The sequence below is a fragment of the Arachis ipaensis genome, chromosome B5 (assembly GCF_059453495.1).
Source record: "Arachis ipaensis isolate K30076 ecotype BB chromosome B5, ASM5945349v1, whole genome shotgun sequence".
Classification (NCBI taxonomy): domain Eukaryota; kingdom Viridiplantae; phylum Streptophyta; class Magnoliopsida; order Fabales; family Fabaceae; genus Arachis; species Arachis ipaensis.
Genome location: NC_142440.1, coordinates 144001306 through 144021318, shown reverse-complemented (window position 1 = coordinate 144021318; position 20013 = coordinate 144001306). Strand labels below are relative to the sequence as shown.

General features: G+C 33.4%; 1 protein-coding gene across 41 annotated transcripts; it reads right to left on the bottom strand.

Annotated features, from left to right (window-relative positions):
* LOC110262559 (kinesin-like protein KIN-7D, chloroplastic) lies at window positions 1–18937 on the bottom strand. Of its 41 annotated transcripts, none has more exons than XM_088487610.1 (20): window positions 18779–18937; window positions 17270–17356; window positions 11210–11288; window positions 10639–10706; window positions 10200–10262; window positions 9963–10067; window positions 9383–9487; window positions 9135–9242; window positions 8477–8635; window positions 7859–8041; window positions 7565–7723; window positions 7055–7273; window positions 6489–6584; window positions 6200–6361; window positions 2360–6023; window positions 1968–2011; window positions 1788–1843; window positions 1417–1694; window positions 662–784; window positions 1–352 (listed from the first exon to the last, which is right to left on the bottom strand). In XM_088487610.1, exons 1-14 carry the CDS (start codon window positions 18785–18787, stop codon window positions 6302–6304), a joined length of 1500 nt encoding a protein of 499 aa, XP_088343736.1. In that variant the 5' UTR covers window positions 18788–18937; the 3' UTR covers window positions 1–352; window positions 662–784; window positions 1417–1694; window positions 1788–1843; window positions 1968–2011; window positions 2360–6023; window positions 6200–6301. The 41 variants fall into 41 exon arrangements, with proteins under 41 accessions (XP_088343736.1, XP_088343715.1, XP_088343741.1 ...); XM_088487615.1 differs by lacking the exon at window positions 1–352 and having other exon boundaries at window positions 500–784; window positions 1417–1489; window positions 1577–1694; XM_088487613.1 differs by lacking the exon at window positions 1–352 and having other exon boundaries at window positions 500–1050; window positions 1417–1489; window positions 1632–1694.
* Between the last annotated feature and the right edge of the window lie 1076 nt (window positions 18938–20013).

Sequence of the window (20013 nt, the reverse complement as noted above, 5' to 3'; positions counted from 1 at the left end):
TTTGTAATGCTTTTATTATAAATTTCAAAAATTAACATTTAAACATAGCACAACTGATCCAACTATACTCTTCTACATTTCCTTAATTATTTGTCTAAATTGGCAGAGATTCTTCTTGTCTTGGGTAAGCTTATATAAACGTTCTAGCTGGGCTTGTTCAATGGGGGTTAATTATGAATAATATAATAGCTTAATTATGAATTTAAAAGGCAATGCTAAGCTGTTGAAACATTAATCTCAATGCCAGATCTTGGTCTTATATATAGGGATCGAGTTAGTTATATAATTAGCTAATGAATTAAAAGTGCTCCAACACCATCCATTGTTGATGTAAAATGCCTGCCAGCTATACCTAACAGGAGACGTAAGGTACATGTGTTCAGAGATTGGCAACAAAGAACCTCCAAACTCAAAACAAACAAAATATTATAACAAAATTTAACAGCAATAACAAAATTCCATATTATAATATAAAGTTTGAATGTGTAAAAACAGAAAATTAAAAAGGAAATCATGAAATTGAAGATGCAACTACTGCATATGTTGTTACTGATTCATACAATAAGCACACTCTTTTACAAACCAAAAACCTGCTGAGAGCCTTAGACACAAGCCATAACTTCTAAGAAAAACCCACACAAAATAGTTCATAGTCACTTACTTCCTGAAGCATCTTGATATGTTACCGAAAGATCTTTTCAGTGTCAGCTAGATCTAGATCAGGATTAGTTGCACGTCCTTGACGATCCTTTTCTAGCTTATGCTTAGATTCCATCCATGGTGCCTAACAATAAGGGGGTAGCAATAATGACGTCACTTTAATGAAATTAAATAGCGTAACATTTGTTATTGTTATTGTCAGGAGGTAACCTCACATAATATATTCCTTACACTACCATTAGGTATTAGGCAATGTTATATAGTTTATATCAAACTTACTACTCGGTTTTCACCATATATGTTATTCTCTATATGGCTAAGTATTGGATTGTCAATAAAAACAAAATCAACACCGTCAATATAAGCCTGGAAATATAATACTTCCATGTCCTGTAAAATGAAAAAAAAATAAGGGTAAAATTCCATAGCATCAGCATTGCTATCCAAATAGCAATGTGCTATATTCATAATAAGGGTTTTGTCCAACCACCTTAAACACTAACCATGCATTAGACAACAACCAAGTCATGTGATTGAATCAATGTGTGTAAAATCATTAAAGAAAAACTTTCTCAAATGGAAAAATTGAAATCTTTGATATCCAATGAAAGTGGCATAAAATAAAGTTTCAACATAGTTCCATATATTAAATAAGTCAAAATTGTCTTCACTTCGAAATGAAAGTTCACTGTGCTAGAGGTATTTAAACATAATCCCAGATAAATAAATAAAAAGGAATGCTCTATATGTACCAACCATCACGGAATATTGCAACACTACCACCTTCATAAACCAGTCAATCTCTTTCTTCCTTAAGAGGAAAATTTCCCTGAGGATCATGTCAGTAAAACTTAAAAAGATATTTTAAAAGACTAACAACAAATATTGGGGGAATAAAAAATTATACATTACCGACCTGCTAATTGGTTCTTCATAAAAAAAATATGATAAATAATAACAAATTAGTACACCTTGTCTGGGTGAGCTTGGCTGTAAGCAAGAGCAAGTGTGCTTTCCTATGATCCTCCAAATACCTGCATAATACACAGAGGAAAATATCATAGCCCATTATATAATGATGATAAAATATATGATGATTAACAACCAGAGGGTGAAAAGAGACCTGCCATTCTAGAATCTCCAAGTATTCTCATAGCTTTTCAATGTCGTCAATTGCACCCCGCTGACAGAGAATAAATTTCATTATTCAAAAGGGTGGAGCATTCTTTGGCTAAAAGCAGTTCAAAACCTAACCTGATCAAATAGAATAATTCTATAAAATTCAGGATAAAAAAAAATCTGATTACTTGGGTCAATTCCCCCTCCAAGGCCTCCATGAATGAAGACCCGGCTGCAACAAAATCATATAATAGAAAATGATTAAATGATCATTTTTGCATCAAATTATTTCTCTTCTTAACAAAGTTATGAAAAATAACCACATAGTAAAGGCATAAAGCCCTGCTTCTAGTATATACATTTATAAAGAAAGGCTACAAGTCTCCACCAAAAACACATTGGATCTAATATTAACATGTACAGCTCATTCAATTACATTAATGATCAATCTATATAGAATTCACTAAGTCAACAGTAGTTCGCTTCCTCCCATTCAAGATTTTGATAAACTAATATAAACAAATAAGCATACATAGCTTAAAATTTCAGAAAGGAAAAAATTAAGAAAAGAAATACTGACTTTGTATAATTATCAGCTTTCTATTCAATACCATTAGGATCTATACCAACAGATTGCCATCCATCCTCAATTATAACAAACTTAGCAAGAATGCCACATTCCTCAAAGCTGCATTAAAGAACATAGAAAAATATAAGGAACATATATCATATTAAATTGTGATGACTATAACTTGAAGTAACAATTGAAAAGTTGGACAAAAATCAATTTAGAACTAATGTGTAAAAATAGAAATAAATTAGTTGAAAAGCTTCTCTATTTGTTTTTATGAGTATTTGGTGTGCAAAGCAATAGTAAAAAATTGATAACACAAGACAACTATTTAGGCCTTCAAAGAAATTAAACCAGGAAAATAGCATAGTAAGAACAACAAAAAAACAGAGGGAGGCAAAGGATTATATAAACATAACCCATAATTAATCAACCTACAATTAATCATAGTTAACATGAAAGAAAAAACAAAATATGAAGCATGGAAATTTAAAAAAGCATATGAAGACATTGCTAACCTCTAATCTAATCCATTGTTTTGGAAGAAGACCAGCATTAGCATAAGCTCATTTGAGTTCATGGATTCAATGAAAAACAATCTAAACAAAATGCAACAATTCTTAAAATAAGCCTACTTTTTTTTTTCATTCAATCAACTTTTATTATTTTCAGAGCAGGAATGGCACAATAAAATGGAAATATATATCAATATAATGTACAAATGGCATCCGAGTCACATGAGAGAAAGAAAATCTAAAATATATAGAAAATAAATCTAAGAATTGACGTTTGATTACCAAATACTAATATATCTGATCACAATAAGTAAAATAGAAAACTGAAACCAATAATATAACCAAAATAATGAAAATCAAATGAACCGATGAAAAAGACAAAAAAAAAAAATTAAAAACAGCAGTGGAGTTTACTGGCGCAACAATGATTTATCTTCATCTTCAAAATCAACAACATCGCCAATGAGTGTATCCGTACAAATCAAACAAAGTAGAAGAAGAAATTAGAGGTCTTTAGACAAGAAATTAAAAATATAAAAAATAAAAGATAAAGAAAAACAAAACCTATCTAATTCTAATTTAATATAATTCATTGAAATATTAATCAATCCTTAATTGCATGTAGCTACAGCCGCATGTGTCTAATATAATATTTTTCGGACACATAAAAGGCACGAGTGTGAGTAGTGGCTTCTACTTCAATTAAGCGAGAGTGGATTAAAGGCTAACACACACAATAGCCTTAGCTTGATGAATGGTTATTACCAATGCCATTACATTATAAGAATAAATTAGTACAAACCTCATGAAAAAGCTCAAGTATAAGACCATGGTACTCATTGGAGTTCATGGAGATATAATTGTTGAGTAGGTAAATCTCTGGCTTCTTTAATGTGATCTGCTGTTATCATCTCCATCATGGACTCCTTAAAATCCTCTCTTGGATCATAAAAACATTTCTTTATTGCCACCATAACAACAAATTTAGTTCTTTCTCTGACTCTGCTTTGCTGGTGCCTCCTGCATCTCTCTTCCAGCCTTCTCTCCCTAATCAATTGTTCAAGTCTCTCTTGCACCATGGCTTGTGCAATGCTTGACACCGAAGGCAACCAATCAGAGGCTGATGAACTCTCTGCTTCCTCTATGGAAGACATACTAAGCCTCCTACAACTACTGCAGCATAAGGCCTTGAATCCTCTCAGCTATAAGGATTTCATTGCTTCGAAACAAAGACAAATTAAAAGTCTTTCAAGGAAGCAGGTTTAATTTGTGCATTAACAATAATCAAATCTTTTATTCACAATTCATCGGTAATAGTGGGACACAACAATGGATTAATCGTTATTTTTGTTCCAAGTACATTTAGAAATTAAATTAGGTGTTAGCTTGGAGGGTAGATGAGAGACATGGTTATAGTTAATAGTTAATTAACTAACTCTGAATGAACATGATAGTGGCACTTCTAATGTTCCTATTTTTCTGGAATTGCATGCCTGAAGCATTTTTTCTCAGCCGGGGCAATGAGAAAATTGTTTACTTTTATTTCTTTAGGATCACAAGACTTTTCTGAATCCAGTTTTTAGTTCACCTAAAATGGAGTTTTCTACTATCAAGGATATGCTCTTGGTGGGGCAAAAATGATCACACTCTTTACCAAAATTCAGATTATGATAGAATCACTGGAAATATCCTAATATAGCAAATAAATTCTTTAGTAGACAACTTCAATAAATTTATGTGACCTACTAACCTACTTCAACTCCACACCTCTATATACAAGTATATCAAAATATCAGTTACATGAAAAAATAATCTAAAAAAATAATAAACTAAAAATAATCACCTCAACCAAATCAAGTTTGAGCCTCATGACAGGATCCAATCCTTCAAATCTTGATATTATTGAATGATTCCCTGTATATAAATAGCAAACAAAGATGATCTGTTTAAGTAGACATATATTCAAATTGGTATGTCCATCCTTAATAGATCCATGGATAACTACCACCTAAGCATGAGTGTATGACTCCAAAACATATTGCCATTCATAAAGCAAAACAACAAAACGGCAAGCCCAACAATAATGAGCTAGTGCAGCATAACCATTATGAAAAACAAACCAGCATTCCTTAATTTAAGCAATTAAGAATTGTCCCACCCTGGATAGCAAAACTAATAAAAGCAAACTAATTCCAAACAGTTAAGATCCAAGACAATGACTTTGACATAACCTCGAGCATAAAAAAATGCTTAAAAAAATTTACCAAAAGGGAGCAGCAAAAAAAAAAGTCACGTTGTTAGAAGTGCTTTGCTGGTGCTGTACCCCAGCACACCAGATCTCTATCCACCTCTTCCATTCATCTTCACTTCACTCGCCAATCACACAAATCTTCTTCTCACATTCTTTTATATCATGGAGTAATAATAAGAAAAGAAAAATGACAAAGGAGAGTGGGAGTGAGAGTAAGCCACAAGTTACGATACCTACTCTCATTGACAAAATAATTCTTCTGACAGAATAATAGAAGATAGTACTATTTGTTATAGCAAATGATGTCACTTCTCCCCCCAAACCACCAAAATTTGATTTTCCATGTGAGTTAAGATAATTACTTTCCCCACCAAGCGCAATCAATTCATTTTTCCTTTTTGAAGAAAAATTCAAAGTGGGAGAAGAATCCACCTCCGTGAAGAATTCATATGATGTTACTAATTATGTATAGATATATTAAAGAAGTAATTTTGAAAAAATGAATTCCAAAACATATGAATGAGCAAAATTCTGCATAAATGGAATTCAATATATAAACCACCATTGATGAAACAATAAAATGGATTTTGCAATGAAATAGTTAAATAGTTGAAACTACCGATTAATACACGCATGACTAAGAAAAAAAATCCAAAACCCCCAAATTTGCGGCAATTTAAAGATAAACAAAATTAAAAGAAACTAACTTGAAATTAACACAAAAGTATTGAGAGAAGATCATCACAACACCTCATCCACACCAGACCACTTACCAATGATGTCACCATAATGCAAGAAATTAGCTGATCCCAACTGTTTTGAATGACTTCTGACTAACCAATCGCAGGTCACTGATACCAGAATCAAGCCTCTGAAATCGGCATCAACACGTGATCGCCCGAGAAACCTGGGATTCGACAAATTTCATTTTTGAAGAAAACCCTAAAAGGCCTAAAAATTCCACATTGGCAATGAAACTACATGAATTCTAGTTTGTATGGGTGGATGGATAACTCGGTAATCACATCCTAACATATAATAAATAATCATCATAAAGCATAAGTTATAATAGAAGAAGCATACATTACTATAAGAGAATAATGTGATACGCATACTATGCTCTGGAAATCTTTTTCTTTTCAATATATAGCGTAGTGGTAGTGTATGACGGTTATCTATTTTTCATCAAAGAACACTTTTTTCCAGCAAAGCCCTCTTGCATTCATCATTAAGATCATAAACCACCTCAAAATCAAAATAAGAAATCAATATACAATATCAAATCAGTAGCAAATATTCCAAACCATTTAGTTGTACAATAATTCAAAAAAGATGGCACGATTGAACTAAAAACAAATTTAGTCATGAATACCTCGGTGAAAGCACTTGAATGAAGGGCAACTTCTCCACATAAAATCTTGTGCTGCTCCCTTAGAAGATCGATCTGATCAACTGACTTGATGCTTGTCTACAACATTAACAAGCACATGGGAAGCTATGAAGGTAAAATATAGATGTCTCAATGAACAAATGTGCTATTTCTCTGTTTTATGATAAAGAAACATATAAATCTTCCCACAAGAACTTAAGATCTTTCAAAAACATAGGCAAGACATCGCTATGCTCAGAGGAACAACACTAAAGCTGAAATAAAATTATCACCATATCAAGAAGTACTTTTCACAATGAAGGACTAAACTGACTGGGTAAATATTGAATACAAAAACATATATGCATCACCAGACAAATTGGGGCTATTTATAGTGGTTCTTGAAGCATTTAAGTGCCTCTCAATAATAATTGTTTTACTTGTTTTTGGCTAAATATATATAAAACATACAATCTTCTTCTATGTCCAGTTACACTAGAGTAAAAATCAATTTTTCAAAATACTAGGGAATTTTCCTTCTTCTCCAAACCTGCAGTTAAACTACATACCAAAGGTGTTTCTGGTCCCAATAAACTATCCTCGCGAGTATCTTTATCCTCTCTTGCCTCTGATATAAGATCAGCCGATGGAGAACTTTCTGCAGCTAGAGAATGAGAAAGCCGGGATTCTGCATGGTTACCACTTTCTCCTTGAGGTGTTGAAGGTGTGCTAGTAGATTTTGCACCACTGGATTTACCACTAGTGCCTGTCAAGCCACCATCTCGTTTCTGAAACAAATATTGAAATGCACAAGCTTAGACAAAAGAAAATTAACTTGTGAACAATACCCAAAATAAGATCCAATATTTCATTTCAATACACATATATAAGAACTATCATAGAACATTAGTAGAATAACATCAATGAATGCATAAAAGACCTTAATGAGTAAAGAATTAGAGTGGAAAAGAATGGGAGAAGACAACAACTGTGATGATCAGTCAAACAACACCAATGGGGTTAAGAAGATGAAGTCAAAGTAGATGCAAGCTATCAGCAAACAACGATGGGCAACTTACACGTAACTTCAACCAGTTTAGTAGTACATGTTTTTTTGTCTTTTTTTCCTCCTTCAAAGAATCAACAGCTGATTCAACATTTCCCTCCAGATTAACATACAAATCAATATTTTCCTCATCCAAGATTAAATCCCGCCTCTTGTATGGAAGGTATGCCAGCTGTAAACATAATTGATAATTAAAAATATGTAGGGAACAGGGAAAGAGTTGCCCTGTCTTTAAAAACGGAGTATAGGATCCTGGTGTTATTGCATCTGATAAACAACAGGGATAACCAACAAAAACTAGAAATACCTCCTCTTCTCCGAAGGAATGTCTTCTACGAGGACCAGGCCTGTTAGGAAATCTGGTTGAATGTGATGCTTTTGTGGAGACCAAAATCAGTTTAGTCAGCCGTTGAATTCTTCCTAACAAAGCAGCTTTAGCTTCTTCTTCTTGTTCCAACCGGGATTGCAACTTAACTTGACCATCCTCTAACTTTACATTTCACAGCAATTAGAACCACCAAAAACTCACAATGGTTATTTCAGAGTACAAAAAACTCAATGTGCATAAATTTACTTCAAATATATTCATTTCTATACCCATCATTATTCCTTGTAGAAGCTTTTATCATCTTTTTTTTTTAAATGACTAGCTCTTTGCAAGTGATATTGTAATATTTGTGCTCAAATTTTAGAAAAACAAAGATAGAACTGTTTGCACTTTGAAATCTAATTTAATCTATAAGTGCTTCTAAATAATAATGATGACAGTAATAAATGTAACAACAACAACAACAACAGCAAAGCCTTGTCCCACTAGATGGGGTCAGCTACACGAACTAAACGACGCCATTGTAAATGTAAATGACAGCAAAAACAGAAGGCAGTGGATACACGGATGCGGGCGTGTGCACACACTCTCACTCACTCTATAATTACTTTCCTTTTGTTTTAGAAGCACAATGTCATCTTCCCCAGTATCTTTTGGTTGAACTGTAACAATACCCCTCTTTAGTTGTTCCAATTCTTCCTTTAGGCATTGAATCTCTTGTTGGTATTTCTTGATAAGTGACTTCTCATCAATTATCTACAGATTCAATATAAATTAAAATAAAACTAAGAACGAAGCAGAGGAAACACATGCTTAAAGGACGACAAAAAAAAGAATGAAGCAGAGGGAACATATGCTTAAAGGACGCAATAAATGGGTGCAATAAAGGAAAATAATCGCAACTCTCTGATCATGCTACTTTGCTATGTACCTACTAGTACAACTTCTTAACATAGACGCAGTACACAAACGTGAGAAGTCAAGACACACCATTGATTTCTGAAGTAGACAAAGGTAATGCTGAATTTTCAAGATTCAGGCCCCTTGTTTCAATCAACTACTTCAAACATAGACAATCTCCCAAAGTACCTTCACGAGTAAAATTTAAACTCTACAGGCATATGGAATTTCTTCCCAGTGCACTCAAAATAACCATTTTAAACATTTCTTCCATAAAAAAAACTAGAGATAAAACATGTCTAAGGATTATGAAAACAATTTTTTTATTCAGAAACAGTGTTATGATTTATCTTACTTTGTTTTGTGCTGCTTGGATTTCAATATGCTTTGCCCGGTGAGCAAACTTCAATGTATTATGTGTCTCCTCAGTACTACTTGAGGAAGGAGTCACTGTGCAGATAAGCTGGGTTTTCAATAACAACGAACTATCAGAACTTCCATTTGTGTTTCAACATTTCTACCATGAAGATCTTTATAATAACTTGATGTATTTTTCATGTATATATAAATTCATGACAAATATCTATAGAAGGAAAGCCTTACAGATACACGTCCATGACCACTGAGTGAAGACTGAAGTAGTCTAGTCAGTTTGGAGTCCCTATAAGGTATGTGACTGGGTTTATCTTCGGTTAATTTTGAAATGACCTGTGTTCAACAAAGATAATTACACTTTAATACAGGCACAAACATAGGTCCATAGATAACAACGCATACAAAAAGCTTTAAACAATGACAATAAACACCATAAAGAAAGCTTTACACAATGCATGCAATGGTGCTTTAAACAGATAGGTTGGTCTTTAGGACAGCCAGGCCATCCAACCCATTTGACAGTACAAAATAAACCAAATAGAAACAGATAATTTATTTAAATAATGGCAACTAATTTCATGGTAGTCAATCACATTAAAGTTAATAAAAAGAAACAGATATCTCTGCTGGGAATTAGACAGAGAGACAATATGATATAGTCTTGGCAGCAACAAAGTGTAAGACCAATAGACCATGCAACCCAAAAGTTGCAGGGCCTTTACTTCTACTTCACCCTACCATGTACCATCTCCCTCCCCAAACTAGGATTAGAGTCCTACGTACACCAAGAAAAGGTTTGAGACCTCACAGTTCCAAGAGTTAGAAGACTTTTATTGATATAAGATCCTTCTCTTCTTCTCATGCCAGTTGTTTCAGCTTTTGAGCTCTCAGAACCTGCCAGATCGATGAGATTCTGCAGGTATAAGTAAAATATTTAAAAAAAAAATGTAAGAAGCTTATAAAACGTAAAGCATGAACAGATAACCCATGGTAAAACTTTGAAGAGGACAAAATGACGTGCAACGAAAAAGTTCAAAATGATTACCAGTTGTGACAGTGTCACTGCTTCTCCTTCACTATTTTCACCACATGGACTACTCTCTATGGTCTGATACAATACATGAACTGGTTAAAAATAATACAAGCAATATCATCTTTTACAAAAGGAAGTTAAAGAAATAAGTTACATCTTTATGTTATTGTTACATTTTTTCTTTTCATGCTAGATCATAATTCATGATCTAGCTGGACATATTGGATATATTTTTACTGAACAACCCCATCCAACAACAGGTCACTTGTTAAAAATAATACTGATAAATCATAACAGAAAGTAAGATCAATAATAAGGGATATTTCTCGTCAAGATGTAAACACAATGGACTAAATATAAAACGTCAATGTAGTATTATAGTTAGAGCACAGTATAATAATCATGTTAATCAGCTAAAACAATGTCATTTGTCTATTTAGCACAAACCCACCAGGGTAAATATTGTATGGCTCCTGCTGCTGAGTAGGTTGAAGTTTGTGGATCCCACATGTCTGTGCTCTGTGATCAAAGTAGAAATTTGTCAAGAATAAAGAAATGATTGGGTACTTAAGCTAAATAGCAGAATTCAGTGGGGACCATCAATTAGGACTTTAGAGGATCTCAATTTTTATGAATCATAGAATTCACAGAACCACTAAAACAGGTTTATTTAGCTTTCGTATTTTTCTTTTTGATAACAGTCTAACCACTATTCAGCTACTTTGTAAGAATCCCATATTAAATTTGTTAATTGATATATGCCTAGCAAAAAATGATAAAGCATAGCATAACCTATTTTGCATCAAAAGGAAACAGCTGAGTTAAACCAATTAAAGGAAAGGGATGGGATAATTTATCAGCCCCTTTCTTCATAGGGCTACTAACTCAATTTTAAAACTAGAAAACATCACTAGATAGAAGACAAGTCACAATCAAACAACAGAACTGCCAGATTATTCCGGTATAGCCAGACCATCAAACTAAATAATCCACAAGAAAATGAGCATAGCTGATGCTTTTACCTTCTCCAGCAGCTATCAGGGACAGTGCATGAGCAGGGGAGAGTACAACCTCTTCCTTTATTCCCTCAACGAAGGTTCCCTACACACCATACAGAAGATAAGATTCCTTGATATTCAAAATACTCACAAAGTACTTAACCATGTCTAAATATTCCAACAACTATTATTAACATGCTGATGATCAAAATTGCAGTACATTGTACGCAGAGAAAAAAGGAAGTTTATGGTTCATCATACAAGAGTCAGAATTGTTAAGAGGCAGTTGGGACAGTTTCCAATAAACAATTTTTTTTACCATTACAACACAGCTATTTGTTTCAAGACTAGATTACTTGTTTCTGTTTTCACATATTTGATAACAGAAGATAGATTTCTCCAACACTCATCTCAGTGACGCTTTCAATGGTGGAATCCAAGAATTGTTAATAACAACTCGTCAAAAAAGCTGGAGTCTACAGGTCCAAATTTTGTTTTATGCATCAAATGGATACTTGGCTCGACTAACTTTTCCTGCATATAGTGGGTGCATAATAGGAAAGGCCTCTTGTTATAGCCTAGTGCTTGGGAAAAGCATAACTATGCTATAACAAGTTGGTAAAAGACATGGCAGAAAAACCATTGACTACAGTAATGATTGGATAGTTAACCAGGAGAAATCACTACAATATTATATCGGATCAGAGTACACCTTACAAGTTGCAACTAATCAGAAACTATTTGAAGTTTCGAACAGCTAACTACCCACCCATGTTTGAGTCTGAGTCTTACTCAACACATAAAGGTCAAATTTTGCATGGGTGATCCTTGTGACTCAGTCTCAAATTTTCCATCGAGTATCTGCACAGCTTCATTCAGCATTGATATATCCACATCCCCATTTGGTAGAGGTAAAACCATATGTAATACTTCAACTTCTTTAACATTATCTGGGTCAAAGAGGTGTTCGTTTGGAAAATATAATGTAATACTTCTTTAACTTCCTCAAGAGTTCTGCACTCTGGTCTCAACCTGGTAAAAATGAAACAAACTTTTCAAAAATTACGCAAGACAATATAAAACTGAAAATTAACAAAAATAGAAAACTCGTGAATTTTCAAAACAGAAAAAATACAATAGAATTTATTCATCAAGTGAATTAAAGTTGAGGAAAGGAGAAAGAAAAGATCGCACCATAGGAGGGTGGAGAACCCTAAACCCAGTCACCGGGAGAGAGAGAAATGACGGTGGAGCTGATGGAGTAAACCTCTCCAACACCTTCATACACCGTGGGTGGCTCTGGCTTGACGGAATACAAGCCTTGTATTATGTTAATGTCCGAAGGGTTTATGGGTGCACACAACATCTTTACACAGACATCATTCTCCTTCACTTCCACACTTGGAAACTCTACCAGCTTCGTCATCGCGTCGGGTTGCCCATGCTCCTCGTACGGAGAGTGAATGCGCGAAGTGAGTTAGAATCGAGCTGCGGCGTTTTCCTGAAGTAACTTCTGCGATAGGTTGAAGACAAAGAATTGGTACCGCGAGGTTTCAAAATTTGATGAAGAAAGGGCATCTGAGTTTTAGAGAAAAAATTAAAGAAAGGGTAAGATGGGGAGGAAAAGAGAGAAGGAGAGTGGGCAACGAGTAACTCACCCACTCTCTTTGACTTCACCCACTTCTCTGACCATGCCAGGAGAAAGAAGCTAACAGTAGAAAGCAGCGCAAACCTATGAAACTGATTGGTTGAATCCTATCAATCTGAATCCCTGCTTCATAGCTGAGCAACAATTAACAATGCTAGGAGAACGTAGATCTCCTTCCATGTGAACTACATGAAACTACATGAATTCTAGTTTGTATAGATACATTGAACTCTGTAACCTAGTGAACCCCCTATATATTAGGTGAAGAACAAGTTTCAAAACAATAGATATACTCGTAGCTCTCAAATCAAACAGTAGATAGATTAATAGAAGCATCTAATCTATCTATATATAATCTATAATCTATCTATATATATTAGCAGAAGCTCAGTAATAATTGATTTAGCAGCATTAATGAACTTTCAAGATGGAAGCAAAAAGGAAAAAGGAAGATACCTCTCAGGCAGTTGCAGGATTAAAGCAACTAGAGTTATGGCCACCTACCGCCAGTTTAGAGAATCCATTGGGATCACATATGCATGTCCATAATGATTCACTATGCTTAGCATCTGTATAGTAGAGCTAGAGCAAATACCATAAAGGCTTGAACACAAAAAGTAAATGTTTGACAAAATGATTCAACCTTCAAATAACTATATCTCCAATAGAAACAATTTTCCCATAAATGGCAGGAACAATTTAAAAGAAAGAAAAGAGGAATATGATCATTATAAAATCATTGCTATGTAACACCAGATTCAAACATTTTGCGATGTCTAACAATCTCACCTACTTTTTTTCTTTATATAGCTAGACCTTTAGATATCATTTCATGAACAAGTTTCTCAGCCTTAACTATTTCACCTTTTTCAAGTAAAGCACTGATGGTTATTCCATAAGTCACAACATCTGGCAAGCAACCATTGTCTTTCATTTTTGACAAGTATGACAATGCTTCATCAAGGAGGCCTTCTTTGCAAAATCCACCAATCATAATATTATATGTCCAAGTGTCTAGATTATAGAATTTAGTGGAAAGATGTTCAAAAATCTCTTTTGCATCCTTAATTCTTCCATTTTTGCACAGGCCATCTATAAGAGTGTTGAAAGTGACTAGATCAGCTGGATGACCTTCATCGTGCATCTTTTGAAGAAGCTCCAAAGCATCATCGATTCTCCTTGATTTTACCAAGCCATCAATTAGGGTATTGTAAGTTACCAGATCAGGAAACAGGTTCTTGCAACACATGTCTTCAAAGATATTCAAGGCTTCATCAACCATTTTACTTTTGCACAACCCATTGATCATGATATTGTAACTCCAAACATCAGGAGACACTCTACTTTGAGCCATTGTGCTGAATACATATTTTGCCTTATCTACCTCATTAACCAAACAATATCCATCCATTAAACTATTATAAATAATCACTTCTGGTTTCACACCTTTTTTTATCATAATAGCAAACACATTCTCAGCATCTTTGATTCTTCCTTTCTTACATAGTCCATCAATCAAAGTACTATAGGTACAAACATTTGGAATAATGTTTTTCAGCATCATATGATTTAGTAAATCAATGGCTTCCTTTAGTTGACCCACAAGGCACAATCCATCAACTAGAGTAGTGTAAGTGATAACGTCGGGAGAAATTCCCTTAGCAAGCATTTCAAGGTATAAATGAATAGCCTCACTTACAAGTGTATCCTTGCACAGACTATCAATAATTGAGCTGTACATTACGACATTAGGAACAATCCCATACAGTGGGATCTTTCTCAACACTTGAATAGCAGCTGCTGTGTGTCCGGTCTTACAGAGTCCATTGATTAAGATTAAGGTGCCGTAAGTGACTTCATTAAACCGAAACCCCTGATCCAGCATTCTCTCGTGAAGGTGCAGTGCTTTTTCAACCTTACCACCGAGACAGAGACCTTTAATGAGTGTATTCAATGTTACAGTATCAGGCTGAAAACCCATCCTAAAAATCTTGGCCAGTACAGACAAAGCAAGCGCCATACGACCCATGCCGCAACAACAATTAATTACTATGCTCAAAGTAAATAAGTTGGGAGTGATTCCCCTGGCTTGCAATTGCTGAAAAAGGGAAATGGCGGTGGGGAAATGGTTGGTCTTGGCAAGAGATCCCAAAATCTTGGTGAATTGGATGATGGATGGAGGAGGACGCAAAGAGAGCATGCGAGTGAAGGAATCAACAGCTTCATCAAGTGATTGGGGATGAGAGTGAGAGTGTAGGGATGATGTTGAAGGGAAGCAAAGACGGAGAGCGGAATGGGGAACAGAATAAGGAAAGAGCTTTGGCATTTGAAGAGCATACCTTAATTTGACTGGTGAGGATGAGAACAATGAAAACATTTTTGCAACCAAGAGATGTATCGTAAAAGGAAATGCAGTGGGTGGTTTTCACCTACGAGAGCGAGAGAATAGGGCTGGCAATATATACCCTATCGCAGGTACTCAATCCGAACCAACCCTCTCGGGTAGGGTAGGGTACGGTGCAAGTTTGCCTACGGGTCGGGTAGAATACGAGTTCAGGACATAGCCTACCCTATTCTAGCCGCACTCCTAATATATTATATAATATATATGTAAAAGTTATGTATGTAGTGAAGAAAGTGACTGTTAAACTCACAATCTTCTTCTTATAAAATTTGAAATAACCACTAAATTAGTTGATGATCATATCATTTGTAATTTTATGTTGGATTTCTTTAAGATTTTATTGTTTTTAATTTTAATTTGAATTTAGTTTTTTATTTTTTATTTTATTAATATGTATGAAATTTGGAATTGTTAAATTTCATGTTTGTTTAAAAAAAATTTTATTTTTGCGGGTAGGATCGGGTAAGATAGGGTTTAGAACTTTAGAATATGGGTACGGTTAGAGTTGAGAGATTCTCAACCCGGTAGGTAGGATAAGATAGAATTTTAAAAAAGTTTTCAACTCGCGAGTAAGGTTAAAATAGAATCCAAACCCTATTCCTAGCCTACTCGTTGCCAGCTTTAAGAGAAGACTCAACTATACCCTAAAATTTAGGAGTGTCGTAAAATGAAAAATGTAATGTATCCACTAGGGTGAGAACAATGGTTTTTACTTTTTTATGTCATACGCCTTCGGGTTTTATCATCCAATAAATTTGTCTGGAGTAACCTACCAGAGACATTTGCTCTATTACATTACAAGTTTCTATTGATATTTTCTCTATAACATAAGAACTTTCACTCTTATTTACTGTTATGCAGATTTTTACTAAATCTGAGTTAGTTTGATATCTAAATTTTGGGAGCGAAATCTATTCCTTTCTATGAGTACTAGTTTCTGAATGTGCACCAAAAATCCTATTTTGTGAACAAAAAGATAAGGACAAGACTTGAAATGTAAAAGAAATTTAATGATTAGAAATTAAAATTACTGGCTTTAAATTAAATGAAAGCAATAAAATGCCTCAAACAAAAGCCAAAAGACTTTGAATTTAAAAGACAATGCAAAAATATATAAGAAAAAAACAAAGATTTGCAAAAGAAGAATAAATTGCAAAAAAAAAATTATAAAGAATTTAAAAGAAATTAAAAGACATAGAAAAAATCCTAAAAAAAAGAGCTCTAAGCAAACTCAAAAAATTTCTAAGAATATGAGTGCAAGAATGTTTTTTGAAGAAAAATTTAAACCTTTGTTCCTTTCAAGTTTTGACTATTTATAGAACAATTCGACCAATCTCTACCAAATGTGGTTTTTTTAGCAAATACAAAATAACCATTCCCGCCACATACAGATTCGAATAACTGCTACCTTCACACAACATGTCTTCGATCTTGAGACTTCAACTCATTAAACTCGAACTTCCTTAACTTTTAGCAAATTAAAGCTTTCAATTATCGATTTCCTTCTCTTCGATTCGATTTACATTAATCAACTTATTTTGTCGAAAAATATTCGACCAACAATTATTTTATAAATATCTTCTCCTCATGCATTGCAGTAGGATAAGTGATAATAGTTTCAATCGAAAAGAACATTTTGGAAATTTCAAGAACATCCAACCATTTATTTCCCATGAAACAAAGAGTAATTGATTATAAAATTTTACAAAAAATTAAAAGAAAAATTCGTAATATTATTCTTTCAAGAGTTCTAATATATACCAAACACAATAGAAATTAATTCATCGTAAAAGTACCACAATAAGAAATATCCAAATATTTGTATCAAAATTTCAACATAATAATCATCGGATTAACAAAAAGAACAAAAGGTCTTTTTTTTCTATATATAAGATGGTATTTTGAGACAATGATAATAAAAAAAAGAAAAGAAAAAGTTTGGATAAAATTAGAGGAGAATCAATAATGTACTTAGATGAAGTTGCCGACTCAAAATTTGCAAAAGTAAATTAAGAATTTAGTAAAAAAATACCTGAATTACATGAAGCAATTGTCTCGTTTTTCTTAAGATTTTCAAAACCTTGGCCGCTGCTATCGCTGGGAACTCCTCGATTGCAAGCTTCCCATTGAGTGAATAACTCAGATTTCTTCATAGGTGCCACAGAGTAGCTAACTGGAGATGAGAAATTCAAAATGGAAAAGTCTAGGGGACCAGCAACTTTATCAAATTCTAGCCAGTATATAACCAGCAAAATAAAGTGAATCATTAGATGAAATCTCATACCAATCTCATACCATTAAAATCATTATTGATGACTATTTGATGGCTACAAATCACAAAAGTTGCTGGCCCCTAGCACTCATTGAAAAATACTAGAGAACAACATGAATAGCTAATTCCGCGGATGCTACGGTGAGAGTGATTAGGTACAATACAATAGATTAATGTTCTCTTAATGCTTGTGATTATGTTTATTAGGCTAGCCGAATTATATTTTGTAAGTGTGGGCTACGTTTTTGTTGTTGGTTTATGGAGAACAAACTGATGTAATTGACATTTTCATGACGAAAATACAAAAACTGATTGCTACTAATTTATTGTCGAATAATCAATTATTTAAAAAGCAAGGATATATTTTTTTTAAAGAAAGTCATGATAAAAAAATTTAAACAGGTAATTAAAATAATTTTTTCAAATGTATTTGCTTTTATTTATTATTATTATTATTTATGATAAAAAAAATATTTTTTAAAGTAAGCCATCGTCATAAGAAATTTAAACAGGTATTTAAAATTAATTTTAGTGACTAGGTAAATGTTTAATTCATAAATTATGGATAAATAAGTTTTATAATATGATATTTAACTAATCAAAAGTTTTCCACCAATATTTTTAGAATTTAATTTTAATATATTATCAATGTAAAAAAATTTTACACATATATCTTATTACATAATGACACATTAATAAAAATAATTCTCGTTTAAGTTAACTGCGTTAATAGTACAATATAATTGTACGATTTCGTACAATATTTTAAATTGTCAATACTTCAAAATTAAACTTATATTTTCAACGGTCTAATATCTTTGCACATAAATTTATATGAAATTTGAAAATCAAAATGTAAACAAATAGATATATATAAAAGAAAAGTGTGGTTTAAATTCAAAATAACCGAAAATTTGGAAAAAAAAAAGGAAAAAGTTGGACAATTATTAAAATAGTTGGGTGGTGAATAATTTATTTTTGAAATTTTATCGAAACTTGCTAAAATGTTAAAGTGGGTGGGCACAGTAAACCTTTGATATAATTATTATTATTATTATTATTATTATTATTATTATTATTATTATTATTATTAAGACAAAAGCCATGTTTGTTTATTTCATGGATCAACAAAAACTCTAAGCTAAACACAACTCCCCCCCCCCCCCCAAACCAAAAAAAAAAACAACACTGTTTACCAAAAATTGGGCGTCACAGAGCAAAATAGCCGAACAAATTAATCATATGCGCTAATTAATCCCACATAATTACCAGCATCATTTTCACAGCTTCTGCACATTGAGCAGCCTTTGCCTGGGTCTCAGAAAACAAGCGCCACACACGTCACCTTCCAGGAAGTCAGGAACTGCCACGCCTCTTCAGTATATAAGGAAAAAATTCACCTTCTTCGTAGTAGCATACCCCCATTGCACAAAGCTTTTCAAAAAGAATTACACTCAGTATAAGGAATGAGAAAGGAAATCACTCAAAACTTTAAGAAAACAATTTCTCGTCAAAATAAGAAGAGTAACAGTATCCAGCAAATTATGTCCGATAAAAAAGCAACAAAAGCATGGAATTAGTTGAAAACTTGTACGTAAGTAACCTTCTTTAAATACATTATCCTCTTTGCTCCCTTCTTACTTTTTTACTTCTTTGGTGTAATCTTCTTTGCTCTAAAATTGCTAAAAAATCTCAGTACAAACCAATTTAACTGCAAGTTGTACAATTTGGAATAGGAAAGAGAATATTATTGGAGTCAAAAGCCTTTAAACCCATTACATCGCATCAAAAGATATGGCTTTCAAAAGAACTGTAGAGAATAAATTGCATAATTTCCCATGATTTGCGTCACCTAGTGCTAAACTTAAAATAAAGTGAGAAGGATGGAGGAAGTAAGTAATTCATAAAAGTTATAGATTTACTTACACTACAATTGCATCACCAAATCCAAAACCACAGGAAGGAATGCCATCAGCACCAAAAGTTGAGAACAAATGATGACACCGGCCACCAACATAAATAGCTCGAAGCTTTCCTTCTCGATCAAAAAACCTACTGAAGAAATTAATCGTTTAAACAACGGAAGATAAAACAGCCAATGTTGTCTTACCTACTAACAAACATAATAACATAATATTAGAACCAATACAATAATTCGATCAACAAAACTATTACTTCCTATTAATGTGTAACCTTAGAAACACAACTGTTTTGCTATGGTACACCTGTACTTCGCGAAACATATAATTGGGGGGGGGGGGGGGGGGAATGTAACTTCATTGCAGGGATACATAGTTAGTAAACATATGATACACCTTCAAATATTACTTCATTTTCCATGTTCTTTTTTCTATAGAGGTTCTCTATAGAGAAAATGCTAATGAGGTATGCATCGGTAAATTCTAATCTAGATTTTTATCGGACTAATATCCTACGTGAGTTTTAATGAGTTGCTAATATTTGTTTATTTATAATGCAGAAAAAATAGCTCAGGCAACAGAGAT